At 46.8% G+C, this 21678-nt stretch overlaps 1 protein-coding gene across 1 annotated transcript; it reads right to left on the reverse strand.

The window, feature by feature from the left end:
- Positions 1-3175: 3175 nt before the first annotated feature.
- LOC124035040 (calretinin-like) lies at positions 3176-20648 on the reverse strand. The gene is made up of 11 exons (XM_046348445.1): positions 20468-20648; positions 14055-14131; positions 13668-13757; positions 13395-13475; positions 12482-12538; positions 12239-12316; positions 12085-12140; positions 11938-11977; positions 11287-11340; positions 4193-4264; positions 3176-3868 (listed from the first exon to the last, which is right to left on the reverse strand). Exons 1-11 carry the CDS (start codon positions 20559-20561, stop codon positions 3752-3754), a joined length of 816 nt encoding a protein of 271 aa, XP_046204401.1. The 5' UTR covers positions 20562-20648; the 3' UTR covers positions 3176-3751.
- Positions 20649-21678: the final 1030 nt, after the last annotated feature.

Consider the following 21678-nt stretch of genomic DNA (forward strand, 5'->3'; position numbering starts at 1 on the left):
AAATGATAAGATGGAGGAGAAGTGACAGAGACAGAGAGAGGGGATAGAAGCAGGAGAAAATGATGAGAGAGCAGTGTTACTGACTGTAATGCTGAATGACATTTGAAAGCCTCCCCTGATTAGGAGTTTCCTTGAGCACCATGTCAGACAGGCTTTCATAAAACCCACAGTGTGTGTGTGTGTGTGTGTGTGTGTGTGTGTGTGTGTGTGTGTGTGTGTGTGTGTGTGTGTGTGTGTGTGTGTGTGTGTGTGTGTGTGTGTGTGTGTGTGTGTGTGTGTGTGTGTGTGTGTGTGTGTGTGTGTGTGTGTGTGTGTACGTGAGTATTTGTGTGTGTACATGTGCAAAGCCAATTGCTTGCAGGGAATGCAGCTGTCAAAAAGGGTAAAGGTAATTATAGGGAACGATAAAAGATCATGTTTTGCCCCCATCCGACACACACACACACCCACACACAGACAAACAGTTCCCCATTGTTCCTCCACACCCAGAGGTGCAGTATTTCTCATGGAGAGATTCGGCCAGTTTAATTACACTGTAATGCGTTGCTGTGGAAATACGTTACCGCGGAAATAAGAAGTTGTGGCATTGTAATTGGACAGCCATATGTAAGCACACAAACACAGAAGTGGGCCAGGGAGAGTGGGACACTCTTTTGCAGGAAATCTTGTGTGACAAAGAGAGTTGATTGAGAGACTGTGGCTACAGTATATACATTTTTATGGGTGTATTTCTTTCAGTGTATCCTTGCTAGTGGGGTATTTAAACAAATACATGTATTTTCACATAGGAAGCACAGCCAATGACAAGCATTTACTACTCAAAAGAATAATAGATAAGCAAGGCAACAAAAGAAGACAACATATTACTACTACTGGTACTGACAGCTGTGAAAAATCATGCATCCGTGTGTGTGTGTGTGTGTGTGTGTGTGTGTGTGTGTGTGTGTGTGTGTGTGTGTGTGTGTGTGTGTGTGTGTGTGCGTGTTAATATCTTTGACTCTCTTCGTCTCACTCATTTTCAGAAATGGAGATTAATTTCTCTGCTGAATAAATGGATTAGAGACAGAAACAACGGAGGGAAAATCCAACGAGTGTTTTTTCTTTTGCCACCATTTCAGAAATCAGGGATTAGTGGCACATTGGGACTGTGCTGAGCAGGAGAGGCCTGTGTTCCAAAACCCATCAGGGATTTGACAGCATCTGTTCCCCTCTCTGCTCCGGCCATGTCCATGACTCACAGAGAAAATTCCTGAAAAGCTTTACAACTGTTTGCCTTATCCAGCCATGGCAGAGCTGTCCAACAACACTTAGTGGTGTGTGTGTGTGTGTGTGTGTGTGTGTGTGTGTGTGTGTGTGTGTGTGTGTGTGTGTGTGTGTGTGTGTGTGTGTGTGTGTGTGTGTGTGTGTGTGTGTGTGTGTGTGTGTGTGTGTGTGTGTGTGTGTGTGTGTGTGTGTGTGTGTGTGTGTGTGTGCGTGTGTGCGTGGCTGTGTCTGTATCTGTACTGGACCAAAAAGACAGCAGACTTTATAAGCCCAAACTCATTTCTAAAAAGACCCAACTTTTCTACTTTGTGTGCCGATAACTCTTTTAAATATGTTTGTGCTAAGAGGCTGCAACCTTGCCTCATCCTCTGACTCAGCTGAAGCTGTTTTGGTGTGTTTGAGACAGAGGAGCATCTGACGTTTTCTGTTATTAACATCTGCTTGTTTGTGCCTAATACTGTTTCTAGCTACATGCACCTCTCGTGTGTGTGTGTGTGTGTGTGTGTGTGTGTGTGTGTGTGTGTGTGTGTGTGTGTGTGTGTGTGTGTGTGTGCGTGCGTGCGTGCGTGCGTGCGTGCGTGCGTGCGTGCGTGCGTGCGTGCGTGCGTGCGTGCGTGCGTGCGTGCGTGCGTGCGTGCGTGTGCACCTATCCCTTTTGTTTGAAGCAATAGCAATTCTACTCAGGGGAGAGTAGCTAAATATGGACCCCAATCTTAGCAGCTTGTCTTTCCCCCATCTCTCGCTTCCCTCTCTTCCCTTTTTCTTTCTGAGTGAGGAACCAATGTGGGGGAGGGAATCAGAGCAGACTCTATTTCTCCTGTACTGTTGTCAGGAGAAATAGTGTGTGTGTGTACGTGTGTAAGTGCGAGGTTTGGTGTTTTTTGTGCTTTAAGAAAACTAATGCGAGTTTAATTAATGATTAAAGTGCGGATGATTAATTGATAGAAGTCAGACTGTTCCATTTGGTACTAAACCAGGGGTGTCCAGACCACTCCATACAGTGAAAAATACGGACAGCTCCAAAAGCTTGTACATAAAATTAGATGTATTACCCAAGAAACTGAAGGTTCTCACAAAAATATATATTTTTAAAAAATGTGCAACAATGTAATGATTGCTGTGTTGTGTGGTGTTGTTCTTTTAAATCTTTAAAGACCAAAAACAAGCCTGGTGCATATTTGTCATTCTCTTTCAGGACTCTGGACATTCCCATGTATATACTGTATATTACACAGGGAAATGTGTCCAAGAACTGGAGTGCCCTAAATTGCTCTGTCTGCAAATTCGGGATGTGCATGTAAGTAGTGAGGCTCAAAGGCTCAGATGGAGCTGCTGAGGCAAAAAAACATCAGGAGTTTTTCTTGTAGTGACACAGTAAGTAAACAAACTTATTGAGAGTTTCAATTCCTTTGTGATCTCAAAGGTTTGTTAGGCTGTTATGGTAGGACTAGTCTACTAGCAGGTGTTGGAGAATGGCTGTTTAACTCCATTCATATCCCTCCCCTCGGTCACTCATCTCCTCCAGCCTTGACCCACTCAGTGTTCGTAGTGTGCCATAGAGACAGATAAGTACCTCTGAAAGTTCTCATCTATGAAAAATGGAGTGTGCAGGCTCCCTTCATCAAGCTGGCTTTCAACTGGAGATTAAAACAGCGAGAGTGGAGTGCTCAGGGAGATAACGCGCCTGCTCCCAACATCTGTATTGGAAATGTTATCTTCACAGGAAACACATTATGCTGGCAAAGAAAAATAGCTCTCCTTTGCCTGGCCAAGATTAAGTCTTCATAGAAACAGATTTAACTATGTATTTATAGAGATGTATAGGCTGATATAGAAGTTTAGCAGACTGAGATCCCATGGTTAGGATAGAGACAGTTTGGCCCTGTGGTTGTGAGTAAGGCAGAGACATAAGTGATCATCAGCTATATTTATTGATGCTCTCAATAATATCTCCACTAAAACAGTACGAGCCTAAACCCAATTCAAAAACAAGGCAACAGACTGAAACGAATAGTGCGGGTGTGGGCATTGAGATTAGAGGTAAATAGGAAAAGACAGAGAAAGAGAGATTTACAGGCGAACTGTAAAAAAACAAAGAGTAGGCTTAGGGGGTATAGTATAAAGGACATTCAGGCAAAATGTATATGCATTCAAATAAATAGTCGTATCGTATATTCATTCTATTATTTCCATATGTATTGGTTAACTCACTATAGAATTGCATGTAAAAAAAAAGAACAAAAAAGCTGCAGACGCTGATGACATCATCAGGTAGCGCCACGCTGCGATAAGGGGGGAGGTGAGGTGGGGCATAGTAAGGAACAGGTAGTTAAACAGAGTGGGGCAGTTGGGCTGAGGGTCTTGCTTATGCCTTCAAGTGGACATTCACTTTCACTCTACAGATGTTGGAGTGGAGGAGGGGGCATACATGCACCTAGTAATGCCAGGATGGGGGCAGTGGGGGTTGTCAGGGGTCAGAGGTGAAAGATCACAGTGTGGAGTCGCGACAGAGGACGATCTCCAGCTCGGTGCGGTAGAGTTTCCCCGCATCGGACAGAGCCATGATGCTCTTCTTATAGCCCACCAGACCGGTCGAGTCCAACTCCTACAGCAAACAGGGAGAGAAACAGGGAGAGAAACAGGGAGAGAAACAGTGAGTGCTAGTGCCTCAACCAATGATATCATTAACTATGGTGTCTACCCCGTAAACAATAATGAGCCATTAGGACGTCCCCAGGACTTCACAAAATGGTCGCCTGAAGTCGTCAGGACATTGTCTCATGGTCCCTTGGAGGTTTTGTCTAGTTCCCGGTTGGTTGTCCCCCCCCCCCTCTGGTCTGGTAAACACTCCAGGTGCAGTATGACATAATCAACCAATCAACTAATCAAAAGATGAGTCAGGATATAAGTGAAGTCTCTTGTTCTTTACCATTTTGTTCTTGTCATGTAGGTCCTTCAGCAGTGCATCCAGCTCCTGCTCATCGATGTAACCGTTTCCATCCTAGTGAAACAATGAAAAACAGTGAAACAACAGAAAGGGGCTGGGCATCTTGTATCATATTCTCATTAAAAGAACAATCAAACACTCAGATATCCTCCCACTCAGAGGATACACAGGTAAGATCAATCATTCACAGACCAACTGCCAATTCAGTCATTACAAAGGCATTAGTATGAGACTCCTGTACTGTACACATCTTCCCTACTGTATTGTTTTCTTTGTGGAAGGTTCAGTGGCATGAATTCATGGATACCAAGGGAAGCCAGGCTTCCCCAAAAAGTTGACCAAGAAAAAATACATATTTCGTCGCTCTGTCTTTCATAAATTTCCTTCAATTCACAAGAGGCTGAAATGAATATATCTCACCGGAGAAAGCATCCGAGCAAACCAAACAGCCCCCCTCTGTCTCAGTATGTGTAGAGTATCTATCTGATGCTCTCTGGTCAGAAAGAGTATGACATTGTTGCCACCCATAGCATTGAATTCAAGGGAAGCCAGCGAGCATTTGGCCTCCCTTGATAAAAACAATACATTAAATTCGGGATTTGGACTTGTGGTTTTACTTAATTCTCTGTACTGGCCAATGATTATAATGGGGATTCTGATCCATCCATAAATTCATACATTGTGCACCTGACCTGAGAGGATGGAAGTTCAACATGTAGCTAGATGTAAACTCTAAGAAAAAAGGGTTTCAGAAGGGTTCTTTGGCTGCCCCCACAAGAGGACTTTGGAAAGGGTTCTACATGAAATCCAAAAGGGTTCTACCTGGAACCAAAAAGGTTCTACCTGGAACCAAAAATGTTTCTTCAAAGGGTTCTCCTATGGGGATAGCTGAAGAACCCTTTTAGGTTCTAGATAGCATATTTTTTCAAAGAGTGTAGTATGCTAATGTTAACTGGCTGGCCTGGTGTATTGTTGTCTATGAAAGGAAGCTAGCGAGCAAGTATTTTAGCAAGATAGGACAACAAAAACTAAAAGTGTGTACTGTATGACAGAATCATAGACCGTTTAGGCACACACACACACACATAAATCAGTAACATTGACAGGCAGCTCCTGTTTTCTTTGTATCTTGCAATAACTCTCTGTGGTTCTAAATCGATAGTTGTTTAGTAGTCCAAAAATGTGGGAAACAATACCTTGCTTGACAATGCTGTAGGTCATGTAACTGTTACATGCAATGTGTTCTGTGGACAGATGTTACTCTCCGGTTTTGTAATGAAACAAATGTGTGGTTGAATTTATTCTGCCACTGTCTTATTATTGCCTCGGCATTTAGGCCTATATATCACGATGTCAAGGCATATGAACTAACAGGTTATAGAGCAAACAGCACAGTTATCACAACACATAGGTTGTAATATGGCTTTTTTTTCTGGATTGGCTTCTGTCATGTTTGTCATTTATTATCATGTCTTGTCCCTGTGCTCCCCATTCTATTCGTTTCCCTCTGCTGGTCTTATTTGGTTCTTTCCCTCCTTCTATCCCTCTCTCTCCCCCTCTCCCTCTCTCACTCTCTCGCTCTCTCTTCTCTCTATCGTTCCGTTCCTGCTCCCAGCTGTTCCTATTCCCCTAATCATCATTTAGTCTTCCCACACCTGTTCCCGATCCTTTCCCCTGATTAGAGTCCCTATTTATTCCTTTGTGTTCCGTTCCTGTCCCGTCGGTTCCTTGTTTAGTATTCACCATGCTGTGATTGCGTTTCGCCCTGTCCTGTCGTGTTTTTGCTGTGATTGTGTATCGCCCTGTCCTGTCGTGTTTTTTGCCTTCATCAGATGCTGCGTGTGAGCAGGTGTCTCTGTCTACTACGGCCTGCGCCTACCCGAAGCGACCTGCAGTCTGTGGCCGCTTCTCCAGTTATTCCCCTCTACAGACTAGAGGATTTCTGTTATTCCCTGTTTGGACTTAAATAAACTCTGTTTCTGTTAAGTCGCTTTTGGGTCCTCTTTCACCTGCAGGACAGAAGGAACCGACCAAGGAATGGACCCAGCGACTTCAGACGCTCGTTACACTGCCGTCAAGATCCAAGGAGCCATGCTCGGCAGACACGAGCAGGAATTGTCTGCTGCTCGCCATGCCGTGGAGAAACTGGCCGCTCAGGTTTCCGACCTCTCTGGACAGTTCCAGAGTCTACGTCTCGTGCCACCTGTTACTTCCTGGCCTGCCGAGCCTCCAGAACCTAGGGTTAATAACCCACCTTGCTACTCCGGGCAGCCCACTGAGTGCCGCTCCTTTCTCACGCAGTGTGAGATTGTGTTCTCTCTCCAACCCAACACATACTCTAGAGAGAGAGCTCGGGTTGCTTACGTCATTTCACTCCTTACTGGCCGGGCTCGAGAATGGGGCACAGCTATCTGGGAGGCAAGGGCTGATTGCTCTAACAAGTTCCAGAACTTTAAAGAGGAGATGATTCGGGTTTTTGACCGTTCAGTTTTTGGTGGGGAGGCTTCTAGGGCCCTGGCTTCCTTATGCCAAGGTGAACGGTCCATAACGGATTATTCTATTGAGTTTCGCACTCTTGCTGCCTCTAGTGAGTGGAACGAGCCGGCGCTGCTCGCTCGTTTTCTGGAGGGACTCCACGCAGTGGTTAAGGATGAGATTCTCTCCCGGGAGGTTCCTTCAGATGTGGACTCTTTGATTGCTCTCGCCATCCGCATAGAACGACGGGTAGATCTTCGTCACCGGGCTCGTGGAAGAGAGCTCGCATCAACGGTGTTTCCCTGCTCCGCATCGCAACCATCTCCCTCCTCTGGCTCAGAGTCTGAGCCCATGCAGCTGGGAGGGATTCGCATCTCGACTAAGGAGAGGGAACGGAGGATCACCAACCGCCTGTGCCTCTATTGCGGAGTTGCTGGACATTTTGTTAATTCATGTCCAGTAAAAGCCAGAGCTCATCTGTAAGCGGAGGGCTACAGGTGAGCGCAACTACTCAAGTCTCTCCATCAAAATCCTGTACTACTTTGTCGGTCCATCTACGCTGGACCGGTTCGGGTGCTACATGTAGTGCCTTGATAGACTCTGGGGCTGAGGGTTGTTTCATGGACGAAGCATGGGTTCGGAAACATGACATTCCTTTCAGAGAGTTAGATAAGCCTACGCCCATGTTCGCCTTAGATGGTAGTCATCTTCCCAGTATCAGATTTGAGACACTACCTTTAACCCTCACAGTATCTGGTAACCACAGTGAGACTATTTCTTTTTTGATTTTTCGTTCACCGTTTACACCTGTTGTTTTGGGTCATCCCTGGCTAGTATGTCATAATCCTTCTATTAATTGGTCTAGTAATTCTATCCTATCCTGGAACGTTTCTTGTCATGTGAAGTGTTTAATGTCTGCCATCCCTCCCGTTTCTTCTGTCCCTACTTCTCAGGAGGAACCTGGCGATTTGACAGGAGTGCCGGAGGAATATCATGATCTGCGCACGGTCTTCAGTCGGTCCCGAGCCAACTCCCTTCCTCCTCACCGGTCGTATGATTGTAGTATTGATCTCCTTCCGGGGACCACTCCTCCTCGAGGTAGACTATACTCTCTGTCGGCTCCCGAACGTAAGGCTCTCGAGGATTATTTGTCTGTGTCTCTTGACGCCGGTACCATAGTGCCTTCTTCTTCTCCGGCCGGGGCGGGGTTCTTTTTGTTAAGAAGAAGGACGGTACTCTGCGCCCTGCGTGGATTATCGAGGGCTGAATGACATAACGGTTAAGAATCGTTATCCGCTTCCCCTTATGTCATCAGCCTTCGAGATTCTGCAGGGAGCCAGGTGCTTTACTAAGTTGGACCTTCGTAACGCTTACCATCTCGTGCGCATCAGAGAGGGGGACGAGTGGAAAACGGCGTTTAACACTCCGTTAGGGCATTTTGAGTACCGGGTTCTGCCGTTCGGTCTCGCCAATGCGCCAGCTGTTTTTCAGGCATTAGTTAATGATGTTCTGAGAGACATGCTGAACATTTTTGTTTTTGTCTATCTTGACGATATCCTGATTTTTTCTCCGTCACTCGAGATTCATGTTCAGCACGTTCGACGTGTTCTACAGCGCCTTTTAGAGAATTGTCTCTACGTAAAGGCTGAGAAGTGCTCTTTTCATGTCTCCTCCGTTACTTTTCTCGGTTCCGTTATTTCCGCTGAAGGCATTCAGATGGATTCCGCTAAGGTCCAAGCTGTCAGTGATTGGCCCGTTCCAGGGTCACGTGTCGAGTTGCAGCGCTTTTTAGGTTTCGCTAATTTCTATCGGCGTTTCATTCGTAATTTCGGTCAAGTTGCTGCCCCTCTCACAGCTCTTACTTCTGTCAAGACGTGTTTTAAGTGGTCCGGTTCCGCCCAGGGAGCTTTTGATCTTCTAAAAGAACGTTTTACGTCCGCTCCTATCCTCGTTACTCCTGACGTCACTAGACAATTCATTGTCGAGGTTGACGCTTCAGAGGTAGGCGTGGGAGCCATTCTATCCCAGCGCTTCCAGTCTGACGATAAGGTTCATCCTTGCGCTTATTTTTCTCATCGCCTGTCGCCATCTGAGCGCAACTATGATGTGGGTAACCGTGAACTGCTCGCCATCCGCTTAGCCCTAGGCGAATGGCGACAGTGGTTGGAGGGGGCGACCGTTCCTTTTGTCGTTTGGACAGACCATAAGAACCTTGAGTACATCCGTTCTGCCAAACGACTTAATGCCCGTCAAGCTCGTTGGGCGTTGTTTTTCGCTCGTTTCGAGTTTGTGATTTCTTACCGTCCGGGTAGCAAGAACACCAAGCCTGATGCCTTATCCCGTCTGTTTAGTTCTTCTGTGGCTTCTACTGATCCCGAGGGGATTCTTCCTTATGGGCGTGTTGTCGGGTTAACAGTCTGGGGAATTGAAAGACAGGTTAAGCAAGCACTCACGCACACTGCGTCGCCGCGCTTGTCCTAGTAACCTCCTTTTCGTTCCTGTTTCCACTCGTCTGGCTGTTCTTCAGTGGGCTCACTCTGCCAAGTTAGCTGGTCATCCCGGTGTTCGAGGCACTCTTGCGTCTATTCGCCAGCGCTTTTGGTGGCCGACTCAGGAGCGTGACACGCGCCGTTTCGTGGCTGCTTGTTCGGACTGCGCGCAGACTAAGTCGGGTAACTCTCCTCCTGCCGGTCGTCTCAGACCGCTCCCCATTCCTTCTCGACCATGGTCTCACATTGCCTTAGACTTCATTACCGGTCTGCCTTTGTCTGCGGGGAAGACTGTGATTCTGACGGTTGTCGATAGGTTCTCTAAGGCGGCACATTTCATTCCCTCGCTAAACTTCCTTCCGCTAAGGAGACGGCACAAATCATTATTGAGAATGTATTCAGAATTCATGGCCTCCCATTAGACGCCGTTTCAGACAGAGGCCCGCAATTCACGTCACAGTTTTGGAGGGAGTTCTGTCGTTTGATTGGTGCGTCCGTCAGTCTCTCTTCCGGGTTTCATCCCCAGTCTAACGGTCAAGCAGAGAGGGCCAATCAGACGATTGGTCGCATACTACGCAGCCTTTCTTTCAGAAACCCTGCGTCTTGGGCAGAACAGCTCCCCTGGGCAGAATACGCTCACAATTCGCTTCCTTCGTCTGCTACCGGGTTATCTCCGTTTCAGAGTAGTCTGGGTTACCAGCCTCCTCTGTTCTCATCCCAGCTTGCCGAGTCCAGCGTTCCCTCCGCTCAAGCGTTTGTCCAACGTTGTGAGCGCACCTGGAGGAGGGTGAGGTCTGCACTTTGCCGTTACAGGGCACAGACGGTGAGAGCCGCCAATAAACGCAGGATTAAGAGTCCAAGGTATTGTTGCGGCCAGAGAGTGTGGCTTTCCACTCGCAACCTTCCTCTTACGACAGCTTCTCGTAAGTTGACTCCGCGGTTCATTGGTCCGTTCCGTGTCTCCCAGGTCGTCAATCCTGTCGCTGTGCGACTGCTTCTTCCGCGACATCTTCGTCGCGTCCATCCTGTCTTCCATGTCTCCTGTGTTAAGCCCTTTCTTCGCACCCCCGTTCGTCTTCCCTCCCCCCTCCCGTCCTTGTCGAGAGCGCACCTATTTACAAGGTACATAAGATCATGGACATGCGTTCTCGGGACGGGGTCACCAATACTTAGTGGATTGGGAGGGTTACGGTCCTGAGGAGAGGAGTTGGGTTCCGTCTCGGGACGTGCTGGACCGTTCACTCATCGATGATTTCCTCCGTTGCCGCCAGGATTCCTCCTCGAGTGCGCCAGGAGGCGCTCGGTGAGTGGGGGGTACTGTCATGTTTGTCATTTATTATCATGTCTTGTCCCTGTGCTCCCCATTCTATTCGTTTCCCTCTGCTGGTCTTATTTGGTTCTTTCCCTCCTTCTATCCCTCTCTCTCCCCCTCCCTCTCTCACTCTCTCGCTCTCTCTTCTCTCTATCGTTCCGTTCCTGCTCCCAGCTGTTCCTATTCCCCTAATCATCATTTAGTCTTCCCACACCTGTTCCCGATCCTTTCCCCTGATTAGAGTCCCTATTTATTCCTTTGTGTTCCGTTCCTGTCCCGTCGGTTCCTTGTTTAGTATTCACCATGCTGTGATTGCGTTTCGCCCTGTCCTGTCGTGTTTTTGCTGTGATTGTGTATCGCCCTGTCCTGTCGTGTTTTTTGCCTTCATCAGATGCTGCGTGTGAGCAGGTGTCTCTGTCTACTACGGCCTGCGCCTACCCGAAGCGACCTGCAGTCTGTGGCCGCTTCTCCAGTTATTCCCCTCTACAGACTAGAGGATTTCTGTTATTCCCTGTTTGGACTTAAATAAACTCTGTTTCTGTTAAGTCGCTTTTGGGTCCTCTTTCACCTGCATGACAGCTTCCCCCTTCATTTAACCCATGCACCGCTACTGGGAAGGTTACCAAGGTAACACTAACAAAATAAATGATACAGACGCAGGTGTGTCTGGAGTATTTACCTGTGCAAGTGACCATTTGCATGGAGCTTGTAGCTTGAGTGACAGGGATACAAACAATCTCTCTCACACACTCTCCCACCCATACACCCTCCTTGTAAATATGTCTACTGTGCTCATTTACCTTGTCATAGAAGGTGAAGATTATGTTGAACTGCTCTGCTGAAAGCTTGCATCCCTGGAGAGATGGAAAAAACAGTGAAAGGAAAGGAAAAAAATAATATCTATTGTATATGATATATATTCACTGAGTTCACCAAACATTAGGAACACCTTCCTAATATTGAGTTGTAGCACCCTGGGAATTCCTCCCAAACTGGAGTCTAACTGGTTTCATTAACGGGCCTGCAGAATTGACAGACGTGTGTGTGTGTGTGTGTGTGTGTGTGTGTGTGTGTGTGTGTGTGTGTGTGTGTGTGTGTGTGTGTGTGTGTGTGTGTGTGTGTGTGTGTGTGTGTGTGTGTGTGTGTGTGTGTGTGTGTGTGTGTGTGTGTGTGTGTGTGTGTGTGTGTGTGTGTGTGTGTGTGTGTGTGTGTGTGTGTGTGTGTGATAAACAGTTTAATCCTCGTACAGTGAAAGCAGTAAAGCTGAATTGTACCATAGATCTGCCTACATACATATTGTATGACCTTTACCTTAGGGTTATAGTCAAGACTGCTTTAATTCACATAGTGACCGACTCTTTCACAAATGACTCCATTGCCCCAATTCCTAAAGGATTTTGTGTGTGGGGTGGGGTGTGGCGGTGGGGTAGGGTGTCTGGGTGTGGTCTCACCTCGAACTTAAGCAAGAAATTTTCCTGAACCGGCAGCAGCCTTAAATGAGATAAAATAAAATCATTCACATTCAGATTCTTTACTTCAAAATGGATTTAAGTATAACACAGAGAGTCTCTCAGTGAACAAGACACACATACACTCACCTGGCCATTTCAGACAGGCCCAGTTTCCCATCACCGTTCAGATCAAACATCTTCAGCTGGAGAGTGAAATGCAACAGTGTGTGGCATAACATTACTACACGGTGTTAAACCTGTGTGTTTGTGTACACATGTACAGTATGTGTGTCACACTCACGATTGTCTGTGTGTACTCGTTGAGTTTCTTGTCATCGTAGTGTCTGTTGGCCTTCTTCAGAAGATCTGACAGGAAACCCTGAGGAAGACAGATCCTCGTTACCCCACTGGTAACTGGCTCAATGACCCAACATTAAAGTTTAAGGATGAGTGCTCAGGGGTCCTCCTCTGACAACAAGCACAAGTCCTTGGAAATTGACTAATGAAGGTTATGAATGTTTAAAAGCTTGACACATTTGTTTACCTTCAGTTCATTGGCTTCGATGTATCCACTGCGATCAGTGTCATACCTCCTCCATGCCTGTAGACAGAGCATTTTTAACATCTCATTACAACACAGTACACATGCATTTAAACACAGGGATTAAGAATTAAGAACTCTAAAGCCTTAAAACCCTCTTTACTTTAACAACAAGTGGAAAAGTCATGATGCTATAATCGGTAGAGAGAATGTAGCCAGACGGAGATAGAAGAGGATGAGAGTTAGACAGAAAAGTATATAATTTGTGTTATAATCTACCAGCTGACCCGTGTCTAGAGTGAAACCTTATCAAAGATGGATGCCCAAACTACATCACCCCCCCCCCACTCTCCTGCAGTAAGCCTGCAACCAATCCATAATGTATGGCAGTCTGAGAATAGCTTCTGTGTTCCCCTCCCCCCTCCAATTTTAACACAGGGTAGCCAGCACACTGGACCACTGCAAAACCCCTTCCTTCTGTCTATCCTCTCTTCTCCTTACTTTGCGTGTCTTCACCAACAGAGAACAGTTAAAAGGACCCCCCCCCTCCCTCTCTCTCTTTCTCTCTCTAGTTATTTCTAGATATAAAACACTTTAGACAAGGAGATGCCTGTTTCCCTGATATTTCTAAGCTCTCTTGGAATTGATTCTGTGTGTGTGTGGATGGATGTGTGTTGGTTTTTGTGTATGGGACGAAGTGATCAGACTTAGCAATACACCAAAAAGTTATCTGTATCGGAGAGCAATGATAGCAAGAGTCATCTTTAGTGATAGATATACTGTACAGTGCAGTGGGCCTACACACACACACACACACACACACACACACACACACACACACACACACACACACACACACACACACACACACACACACACACACACACACACACACACACAGACAGACACAACTTACCGCCATGAATTCTGCACTGGATCCCACAAATGTTCTGAAACAAAGCAGGAAATTCTCCTCTGTGGGCAGAATCTGAGCTAACTAGAGAAAGAGAGAGAGAGAGAGGATTAGTACACTTGGCTAGCAACTCAATATTAAAGCGGATTTCAACAACAACACTGTGTACAAAACAAATAACATATATGCAGATATAGCATCAGAGGTAAACATAAAAAGTAAGCAGACATTTCAACAGAGGAGTTTGAATGTGCTTGTGTACAGTATGAGTCTTACTTCTGACATCTCGATTCTTCCGTCTGCATTCTTGTCAAATTTCATCATGAATTCCTTCATTTTCTCTCTAAAGGCAGCATGTGTGGGATCCTTGAATAGGCAAACACACACACAAACACACGGAATAAATCAAAAACGACTAAAACAGAGACTTCCTACCTAACGACTCTCCATGATGATGAGTTGTTATAGCATATTATATCAAATTGTCTAGTCTATTAGCCTATCTAGAAGCCTGAATATACCATGGACGATGACAGTCAAGTAAAGTGGACCATTTTCTCATTTAAATACAATGTTTAAAGTTGCCTCGACTAGGATGGAGTCAGTCACTCACTTTAAGGCAGGAAGGAAGGATGCATTTTCAAAGTATTCAAACCCACTCACAACGCCTGTTCCTCTCCGCGCAGTCTCTAGCTGCCGGAAGAAGTTCTCCAGCTCCTTTCCCTCGATGTAGCCATTTCCTGTAGAACATACCCAAGGGTTAAATTAAAGGTCATTCCTGGGATCAGTGAGATGGGGATTACATTGACTTTTGAACCTGTGGAAAACATAATAGTTACATGGCACTTTCTCAATTTATCTTTCTTGATTCCTCGCATCCTCTCTCCTCACCTCCTTCGCAAATCCTATTGGAGAAAAAAGTAAGGGGAGGGACCTTGGACCTTCTTCTCCAATACAGCTGATATGAATTGAGATAGAACCCTGGTATGTAGTGTTTCATTACTGTAAAAAAAACAGGGTTCAATATGGAGGCATTTTTTAAGCCATTTACTAAACAAGTAGCTCAATGAAAGTCCAGAACAACGAGTCCACAAGGAGTCCAGAGATTCAAGTGTTGTATAGCACCACCATGACTGTTTGCATACTCTAAACGATATGGAAACATTTTGACAAAAACACTCTCATTATCTAGCCTAATGCTACAGTCACACGATATTGTCCATCTGGCCAACACAACTCCCACAGGAGTACAGTAGCATAATATTGAGTCACGTATTTATATCCAACACACACACACACACACACACAAACACACTGCTGAGCTCCCTGGTCCTTACTAGGATTAATCTGATATCCCAGCAAAACCATCAGGCCCAGTATCTGATGGGAGGATGAGATTGAGGGAGGAGGAGAGAAATGGAGGGTAGGTCGGAGGTAGGGTTCTGAAAGGGCAGGGGCTTAATGTGACTTATTGTGTCATAGCACCATAGGAATAAAATGATAGCGGAATTCACGGGGAAGAAAATGATGGAGAGGGGAAAGAGATTTGATACTTGATAAGTGTGTGTGTGTGTGTGTGTGTGTGTGTGTGTGTGTGTGTGTGTGTGTGTGTGTGTGTGTGTGTGTGTGTGTGTGTGTGTGTGTGTGTGTGTGTGTGTGTGTGTGTGTGTGTGTGTGTGTGTGTGTGTGTGTGTGTGTGTGTGTGTGTGTGCGCGCGCACACTGTAGGGGCAACCAACATGCTGTAGATACTTAAGGTTGATTATGAATATAACAGGCTCCTAATTGTCTTGGCCGATCAGATCTCTAACGGTTTGTACTCTGTGAGTTCCCCCAGGTCTGTGCTCTGTGAGTTCCCCCAGGTCTGTGCTCTGTGAGTTCCCCAGGTCTGTTCTCTATGAGTTCCCCCAGGTCTGTGCTCTGTGAGTTCCCCCAGGTCTGTGCTCTGTGAGTTCCCCCAGGTCTGTGCTCTGTGAGTTCCCCCAGGTCTGTGCTCTGTGAGTTCCCCCAGGTCTGTGCTCTGTGAATTCCCCCAGGTCTGTGCTCTGTGAGTTCCCCCAGGTCTGTTCTCTATGAGTTCCCCCAGGTCTGTGCTCTGTGAGTTCCCCCAGGTCTGTGCTCTGTGAGTTCCCCCAGGTCTGTGCTCTGTGAGTTCCCCCAGGTCTGTTCTCTATGAGTTCCCCCAGGTCTGTGCTCTGTGAGTTCCCCCAGGTCTGTGCTCTGTGAGTTCCCCAGGTCTGTGCTCTGTGAGTTCCCCCAGGTCTGTGCTCTGTGAGTTCCCCCAGGTCTGTGCTCTGTGAGTTCCCCCAGGTCTGTGCTCTGTGAGTTCCCCCAGGTCTGTGCTCTGTGAGTTCCCCCAGGTCTGTTCTCTATGAGTTCCCCCAGGTCTGTGCTCTGTGAGTTCCCCCAGGTCTGTGCTCTGTGAGTTCCCCCAGGTCTGTTCTCTATGAGTTCCCCCAGGTCTGTGCTCTGTGAGTTCCCCCATCGGGGAGATGAGAGAAACACTCAGAGGCCATCAAACACACACGGGAGAAAAACACATCACACACCACCCTACAGGCAGATAGAAAAGGAGAAACAGAGAGAGAGAATGGGAAGAGATAGCTAGGAGATGCAGCAATAGAGAGGGGGGGGGTAAAGAGAGGGAACTACATTATTGTAGTTAGCTCAATGTTGGGAGAAGGTAGGGGTTCTGCATAAGTCACATGACCAAAGCACTGCTCGCATCTGGAAACTTTACGCAGATCAGGGTGGCATTTACAAATGGGAAGTGTGGAAATTCTCTGGTAATGTTGCCACAGAATGATATTTAAAAACAGGTATCGCCTGCAGCTCAGAAGGCATTAGAAACATATTCACAGTGGAATGGCTTTGTGCCTGGGGGATTGACAGTGGGGGGTCAGGTAGATGTTTATTGGGGCACTAGATATTCTGTAGCAACATTCACAAACATGACAAGCATGTGACTGGCTACGCATGGTGTACAGCAAGTTTGCTGACAACACAATAGTTGTAGGCCTGATAACCAACAATGACTAGTTCACCTATTGGGAGGCGATAAGTGAACTGGCATTGTGGTGACATCATGACAACAACCTTTCCCTCACTGTCAGCAAAACAAAGGAGTTGACTGTTGACTTCAGGAAGCAGAGGAGGGAACATGCACTGATCCACATCAACGGGACTGCAGTAGAGAGAGTCACTAGTTTTATGTTCCTCAGCATCCACATCACAGAGGACTTTTCTTGGACCAACATGTTGCAACAGCACCAACATGGTGCAACAGCACCAACATGGTGCAACAGCACCTCTACTTCCTAAGGCAGCTGAAGAAATTTGACATGTTGCTCCAAATACTACCGCTGAACCATCAAGAGCGTCCTGAGCGGTTGATTCACGGCCTGGTATGGGAATTGCTCCGTTCACGACCGCAAAGCCCTCCAGCGGGTGGTGAAGACGGCTGAGTGCATCACTGGGACCATGCTTCCACCCATCCAAGACGTCTACTTGAAACTGTGCCTGAGGAAGGCACTCAGCATCATCAAGGACCCCACACACCCCAGCCACGAGCCGTTCTCTCCCTTACCTTCAGGCAGACTGTTTCGAAGCATGTGGTCTAATATCAACAGGCTCCTTTTTTTGTTTTTATTCTTATTTTTTTACTGTTTTTTTATCGTTGTTGCATTGTAGAAAAGGAACCTGCAAGTAAGCATTTCGTTGGACGATGTATACAATACGTATCCCGTACAACTAATAAAACTTTCAACGTAAAACATTTAACTTTGTGTTTTGTATTTGATAGGTAAATCACCATCTGTGCATCGGCTCGGCTGGTCTTTGAGATGTAAGCAAATCACTGCAGAAACACAAAGCTTTGTGTATGTAAATAAATCAGCCCATCAGGTGGAGGGACTGAGGGCTGTCTCCTCTCTATATCAACATGTCATCACTCCACAGAAGCACAACTAAACATATTCCTGTACTGTGTGGGAGGGAAGTGAATGAGTTGGCTGGTTAACTGTGTAAAGAAGTTTCACCAGAGACGTGGATATTATGCTAGATATGTGCAGACCATCACAAACAATTCTAATTGCTCTTCCCAATGTGAGGATTTAATGTGAATTATGCCCATGTCTTTACACAGGGCCGGACTTGGGCATAGGCGGTTTGTCTACGGGACGTGTAGGGGGCCCCTGACCCAAAAAGGAACAAATTCTTACTGTTGAGAATTTGAACAGCAGTATACACAAAGTGCAATTTCGAAATGTGGTTGTGCATCAGCAGTTTTCCTCCTGTTATGTCAGTCACTGACAGCACTCAATTAGCCCGAGAAGCTACACATTTTTAGATTGGTAAATTAGTCTACCCTGCTATCTAAATTTGTGGTAATAATAAATAAATTACCGAACGGGAACGAAGGGCATGTGCATAGGGGCCCTGCCCTTTAGGTGGCCCCCATTGATTTTGTTTGCCACTCTCACTCACGAATAAAATTGCATGAAATTAGTTAGACATTTGCTATAGTTTATTTTTCGTCCTATGGCAAAATGTGTACAATTGCAGAAAACTTGCTTTAAAATGGCAAAATGCCTACGCCTTATGGCAAAATGTGTGGAATTACAGGAAATTAACTTTAAAAATGTATAAATATTTCCGTGGTCAAGTGGGGAGCCACTAAAATATTTTACCAGCGAGGTGGTAGGCCCCCCCATCAAATCTCGTATAGGGCCCGGCCCCAAAAGGCTTGAACCTGTTCATACATTTTCCAGTTATGTTAGACAAAGATGTCTTGTTTCCTTGCATGTAATAATACTTGGTGTGAAGAGTGGAATAATGCATGCGCTTCCCAAATATCATAGGCCTATTCTCTAGTCCACACACAGACACATTCTGCACAAACCATAACACACACGCACACACCATACAAGGCCTGTCCTAAGAGTGAATCATTGTAAGTTTTAAATCTGAAACGTGTCATTGACAGTGACCGAAAAATAAAATCTATGATTCTTGAAAAGCATGCTCCACTACCCCAGTTCTAGTCCCACTTTATCATGTATGAGACTATGGACACAGATTGGCATACGGATTCGGCTTGACAGACTGACACAAACCTGCTTGGCCGCAATATGTTTCTGTTAACCACCTCTGCCTCCCACAGATGGATCACTTGCACGATCCCTGAAAAGCCTTAGATGCATTCATGTATTCACAGCGAACAGTGAGACCTATTTTTACATTCCACAAACTATAATTTGTGGAATTAAAGTGTGTGTGTGTGTGTGTGTGTGTGTGTGTGTGTGTGTGTGTGTGTGTGTGTGTGTGTGTGTGTGTGTGTGTGTGTGTGTGTGTGTGTGTGTGTGTGTGTGTGTGTGTGTGTGTGTGTGTGTGTGTGTGTGTGTGTGTGTGTGTGTGTGTGTGTGTAATTGCTCTCATTCCTCATCCCTGGCTCTACTACTTCTAGGTCCATTCCAGTCCAGTGCACACCAGGGATGCGTATGGATTTGTTGACCCGGTGGGCGGATTTAACCCTCGGGCTGGGGCAGTGGAGTGTTTGAGCGGCTCGGAGAATCCATGCGCTTGCTCAGGTGTGACTGTTTACACGCTCTAGGTGAGAGGCTGCAGAGCTCAGAGTGAGCGCTATGGGGCGGAAACATGTCAAGCCTGCACAATGTCACAGACTTTTTGACACATCTTTACACACTTCAACAGGCGCTTGTTTAGTAGAGCCCTCAGTAAGTCTAAACGGGCCTAGCCCAGCGTTTTGTTGCCAAGCAGAACGTCTCCAACGGCCCTAAGGGACCACCATGGGATGGGGGAGAAGGATTCAACATGCTTTGCGCAGTGCAGAAATGAATGCATGGATGGATTAAAGAAAGAAAACGCAGTGCTATACCATGCAATATATTCAAATTCAAAAACGTAAATGAGAGATACTGAGGGTCATGGGATTTAGCAACTTGTAGAGCTGCTGTTATAATCACTGTTTATAACCTTTCATGATCACCTTTGAGTGCTGTGTGACGGAGACCAGCTCTAGCGCACAGTGACGCACACCATACCCGCGACTAGGCCATCGATTTGCAGTCAGTCACACCCATAACCGCCCAGTATCTAGTGCGTGCACCCCCCCCCCCCCCCCGGACACGGCAAGCTGCCTGTCAATACACCGCGCCTGGCACAAGCCCCGTTGATGACATAGGCTACTGTAGATTCATTCATAGGAGACGCGCGGATCCGGTTGCCTCGTTGGGGTCGCTACAAGCCAGGCACATATATAATTCACAGCGATCAAACAGCGCTAAAAACATCCACTCCGTTTTGCACACACGTCACCACTCTATATAATAAATGATCTAGCAAGAACAACGCATGTTTACCCTCAAAGAATGTAGTGCTGTATTAGACTTTCGTGTTTTACGCACAGAAAATAGTGCCACAAATGTGGCCCAAAGCAGCGCCCTTCTGTTCCACAGCTTGGCGCGGTTTGATGCGTAAACTGAGGAACTAAAATAAAATGATGAATAACAAATATGGTTATAGGGGATTATATGTAGCCTACGTGTCGACTGAAATCTCATATAACGCTCGTGTGGGAAAAATGCACAAACTGAACTATTTGAAAATGCTTTTCTACTTTGCTACTTCAAAATATGTTTCCTTACCTGACAGTTCTGCAACAAATATCTAAACCTCACAAATGCCCCTTTATACAACTTCAATATGCTAATTGTGCAATTAAAGTTAAAAAAGGAGTGTCAGGTTAAAAAATCTTTCCATTAGTGCATGATCACGGAACAGGGTACAGGGCACAGGGACCTCTGACTGACAATCACAGCCAAGATTCACAAGACGCTGTTTAAATAACAACCCATATGCTCCTCTGTCCCGCAGTACAACACACAGGACTTCCTACCCTCATCTATCACATCTGCTCACTTTCTCTGTCCCACCAAGCACTAGCCTATAAATTTAATAACTATCCAACCATTCTGAATTTACAACCAGCCTACTCCTATAATATGCCCATAGTCCAGTCCTGCCCAAATGTAACCCCTTGGCCGTAGCAGTACTGACCGTCTGCGTCGAAATGTTTCCAGATGTCGAGAAACTGCGCCGCGGTGAGCTCTGCCAGGTGGAGATGAGGGGGCTGCTGTGCTTGACTCGCCATCGTTCAGTCGCTGCTGCTTTTTCTTCTTCTTCCGGAGTTAACTTGTTCCCAGTCTGATCCAGATCCTCTCCAAACTGTCAGCGGCTCGCACTCAGCCGGGGCTTTTAAACCCCCCCGCGGCGCATGCACTTTTCACGCTGACAGAACGGGGGCGCAGCGGCTCTGAACCCGCATGTACTCTGAGCCAAGGAGTGTGAGAGCCTGCAGGAGCTGTACTGATCTGTCACTGCCTCCAGAGGGATGAGAGATACACAATGGCACTGTCCATGCAGGCTCTGTCCATACAGAATAACACGGGCAGTTCTCTCTGTTGATTGGAATTATGGAAATATAATCATACAGAGAAAGGCCCCATATACTGGCACTCATGAGCCAAAAATTACATCAAAGCATTCCATCACATAGCCTGTCCCATCAAACAGGCCGACACCTCAGGAAGACAGTAGGAATCCAACTAAGTGTGTGTGGGGGGGGGGGGGGTGAGCATGTGCGTGAATGTGTGTGTGTGGGGGGGGAAGCATGTGCGTGTGTGTGTGTGTGTGTGTGTGTGTGGGGGCAGCATGTGCGTGAGTGTGTGTGAGTGGGGGGGTGAGCATGTGCGTGAGTGTGAGTGTGTGTGTGGGGGGTGAGCATGTGCGTGAGTGTGTGTGTGTGTGGCGGGGGTGAGCATGTGCGTGAGTGTGTGTGTGTGTGGGGGGGGTGAGCATGTGCGTGAGTGTGTGTGTGTGGGGGGGGGTGAGCATGTGCGTGAGTGTGTGTGTGTGTGGGGGGGTGAGCATGTGCGTGAGTGTGTGTGTGTGTGTGGGGGGGGTGAGCATGTGCGTGAGTGTGTGTGTGCGTGGGGGGGTGAGCATGTGCGTGAGTGTGTGTGTGTGTGGCGGGGGGTGAGCATGTGCGTGAGTGTGTGTGTGTGTGGGGGGGGTGAGCATGTGCGTGAGTGTGTGTGTGTGGGGGGGGGTGAGCATGTGCGTGAGTGTGTGTGTGTGTGGGGGGGGGAGCATGTGCGTGAGTGTGTGTGTGTGTGTGTGTGAGCATGTGCGTGAGTGTGTGTGTACATGCTCTGGTAACGAGTATTTATCTCTCTGCTCTAACAAATTCCTCACCATTGATCTTACTG

The sequence above is a fragment of the Oncorhynchus gorbuscha genome, linkage group LG05 (genome assembly GCF_021184085.1).
Source record: "Oncorhynchus gorbuscha isolate QuinsamMale2020 ecotype Even-year linkage group LG05, OgorEven_v1.0, whole genome shotgun sequence".
NCBI classification, from domain to species: Eukaryota; Metazoa; Chordata; class Actinopteri; order Salmoniformes; family Salmonidae; genus Oncorhynchus; species Oncorhynchus gorbuscha.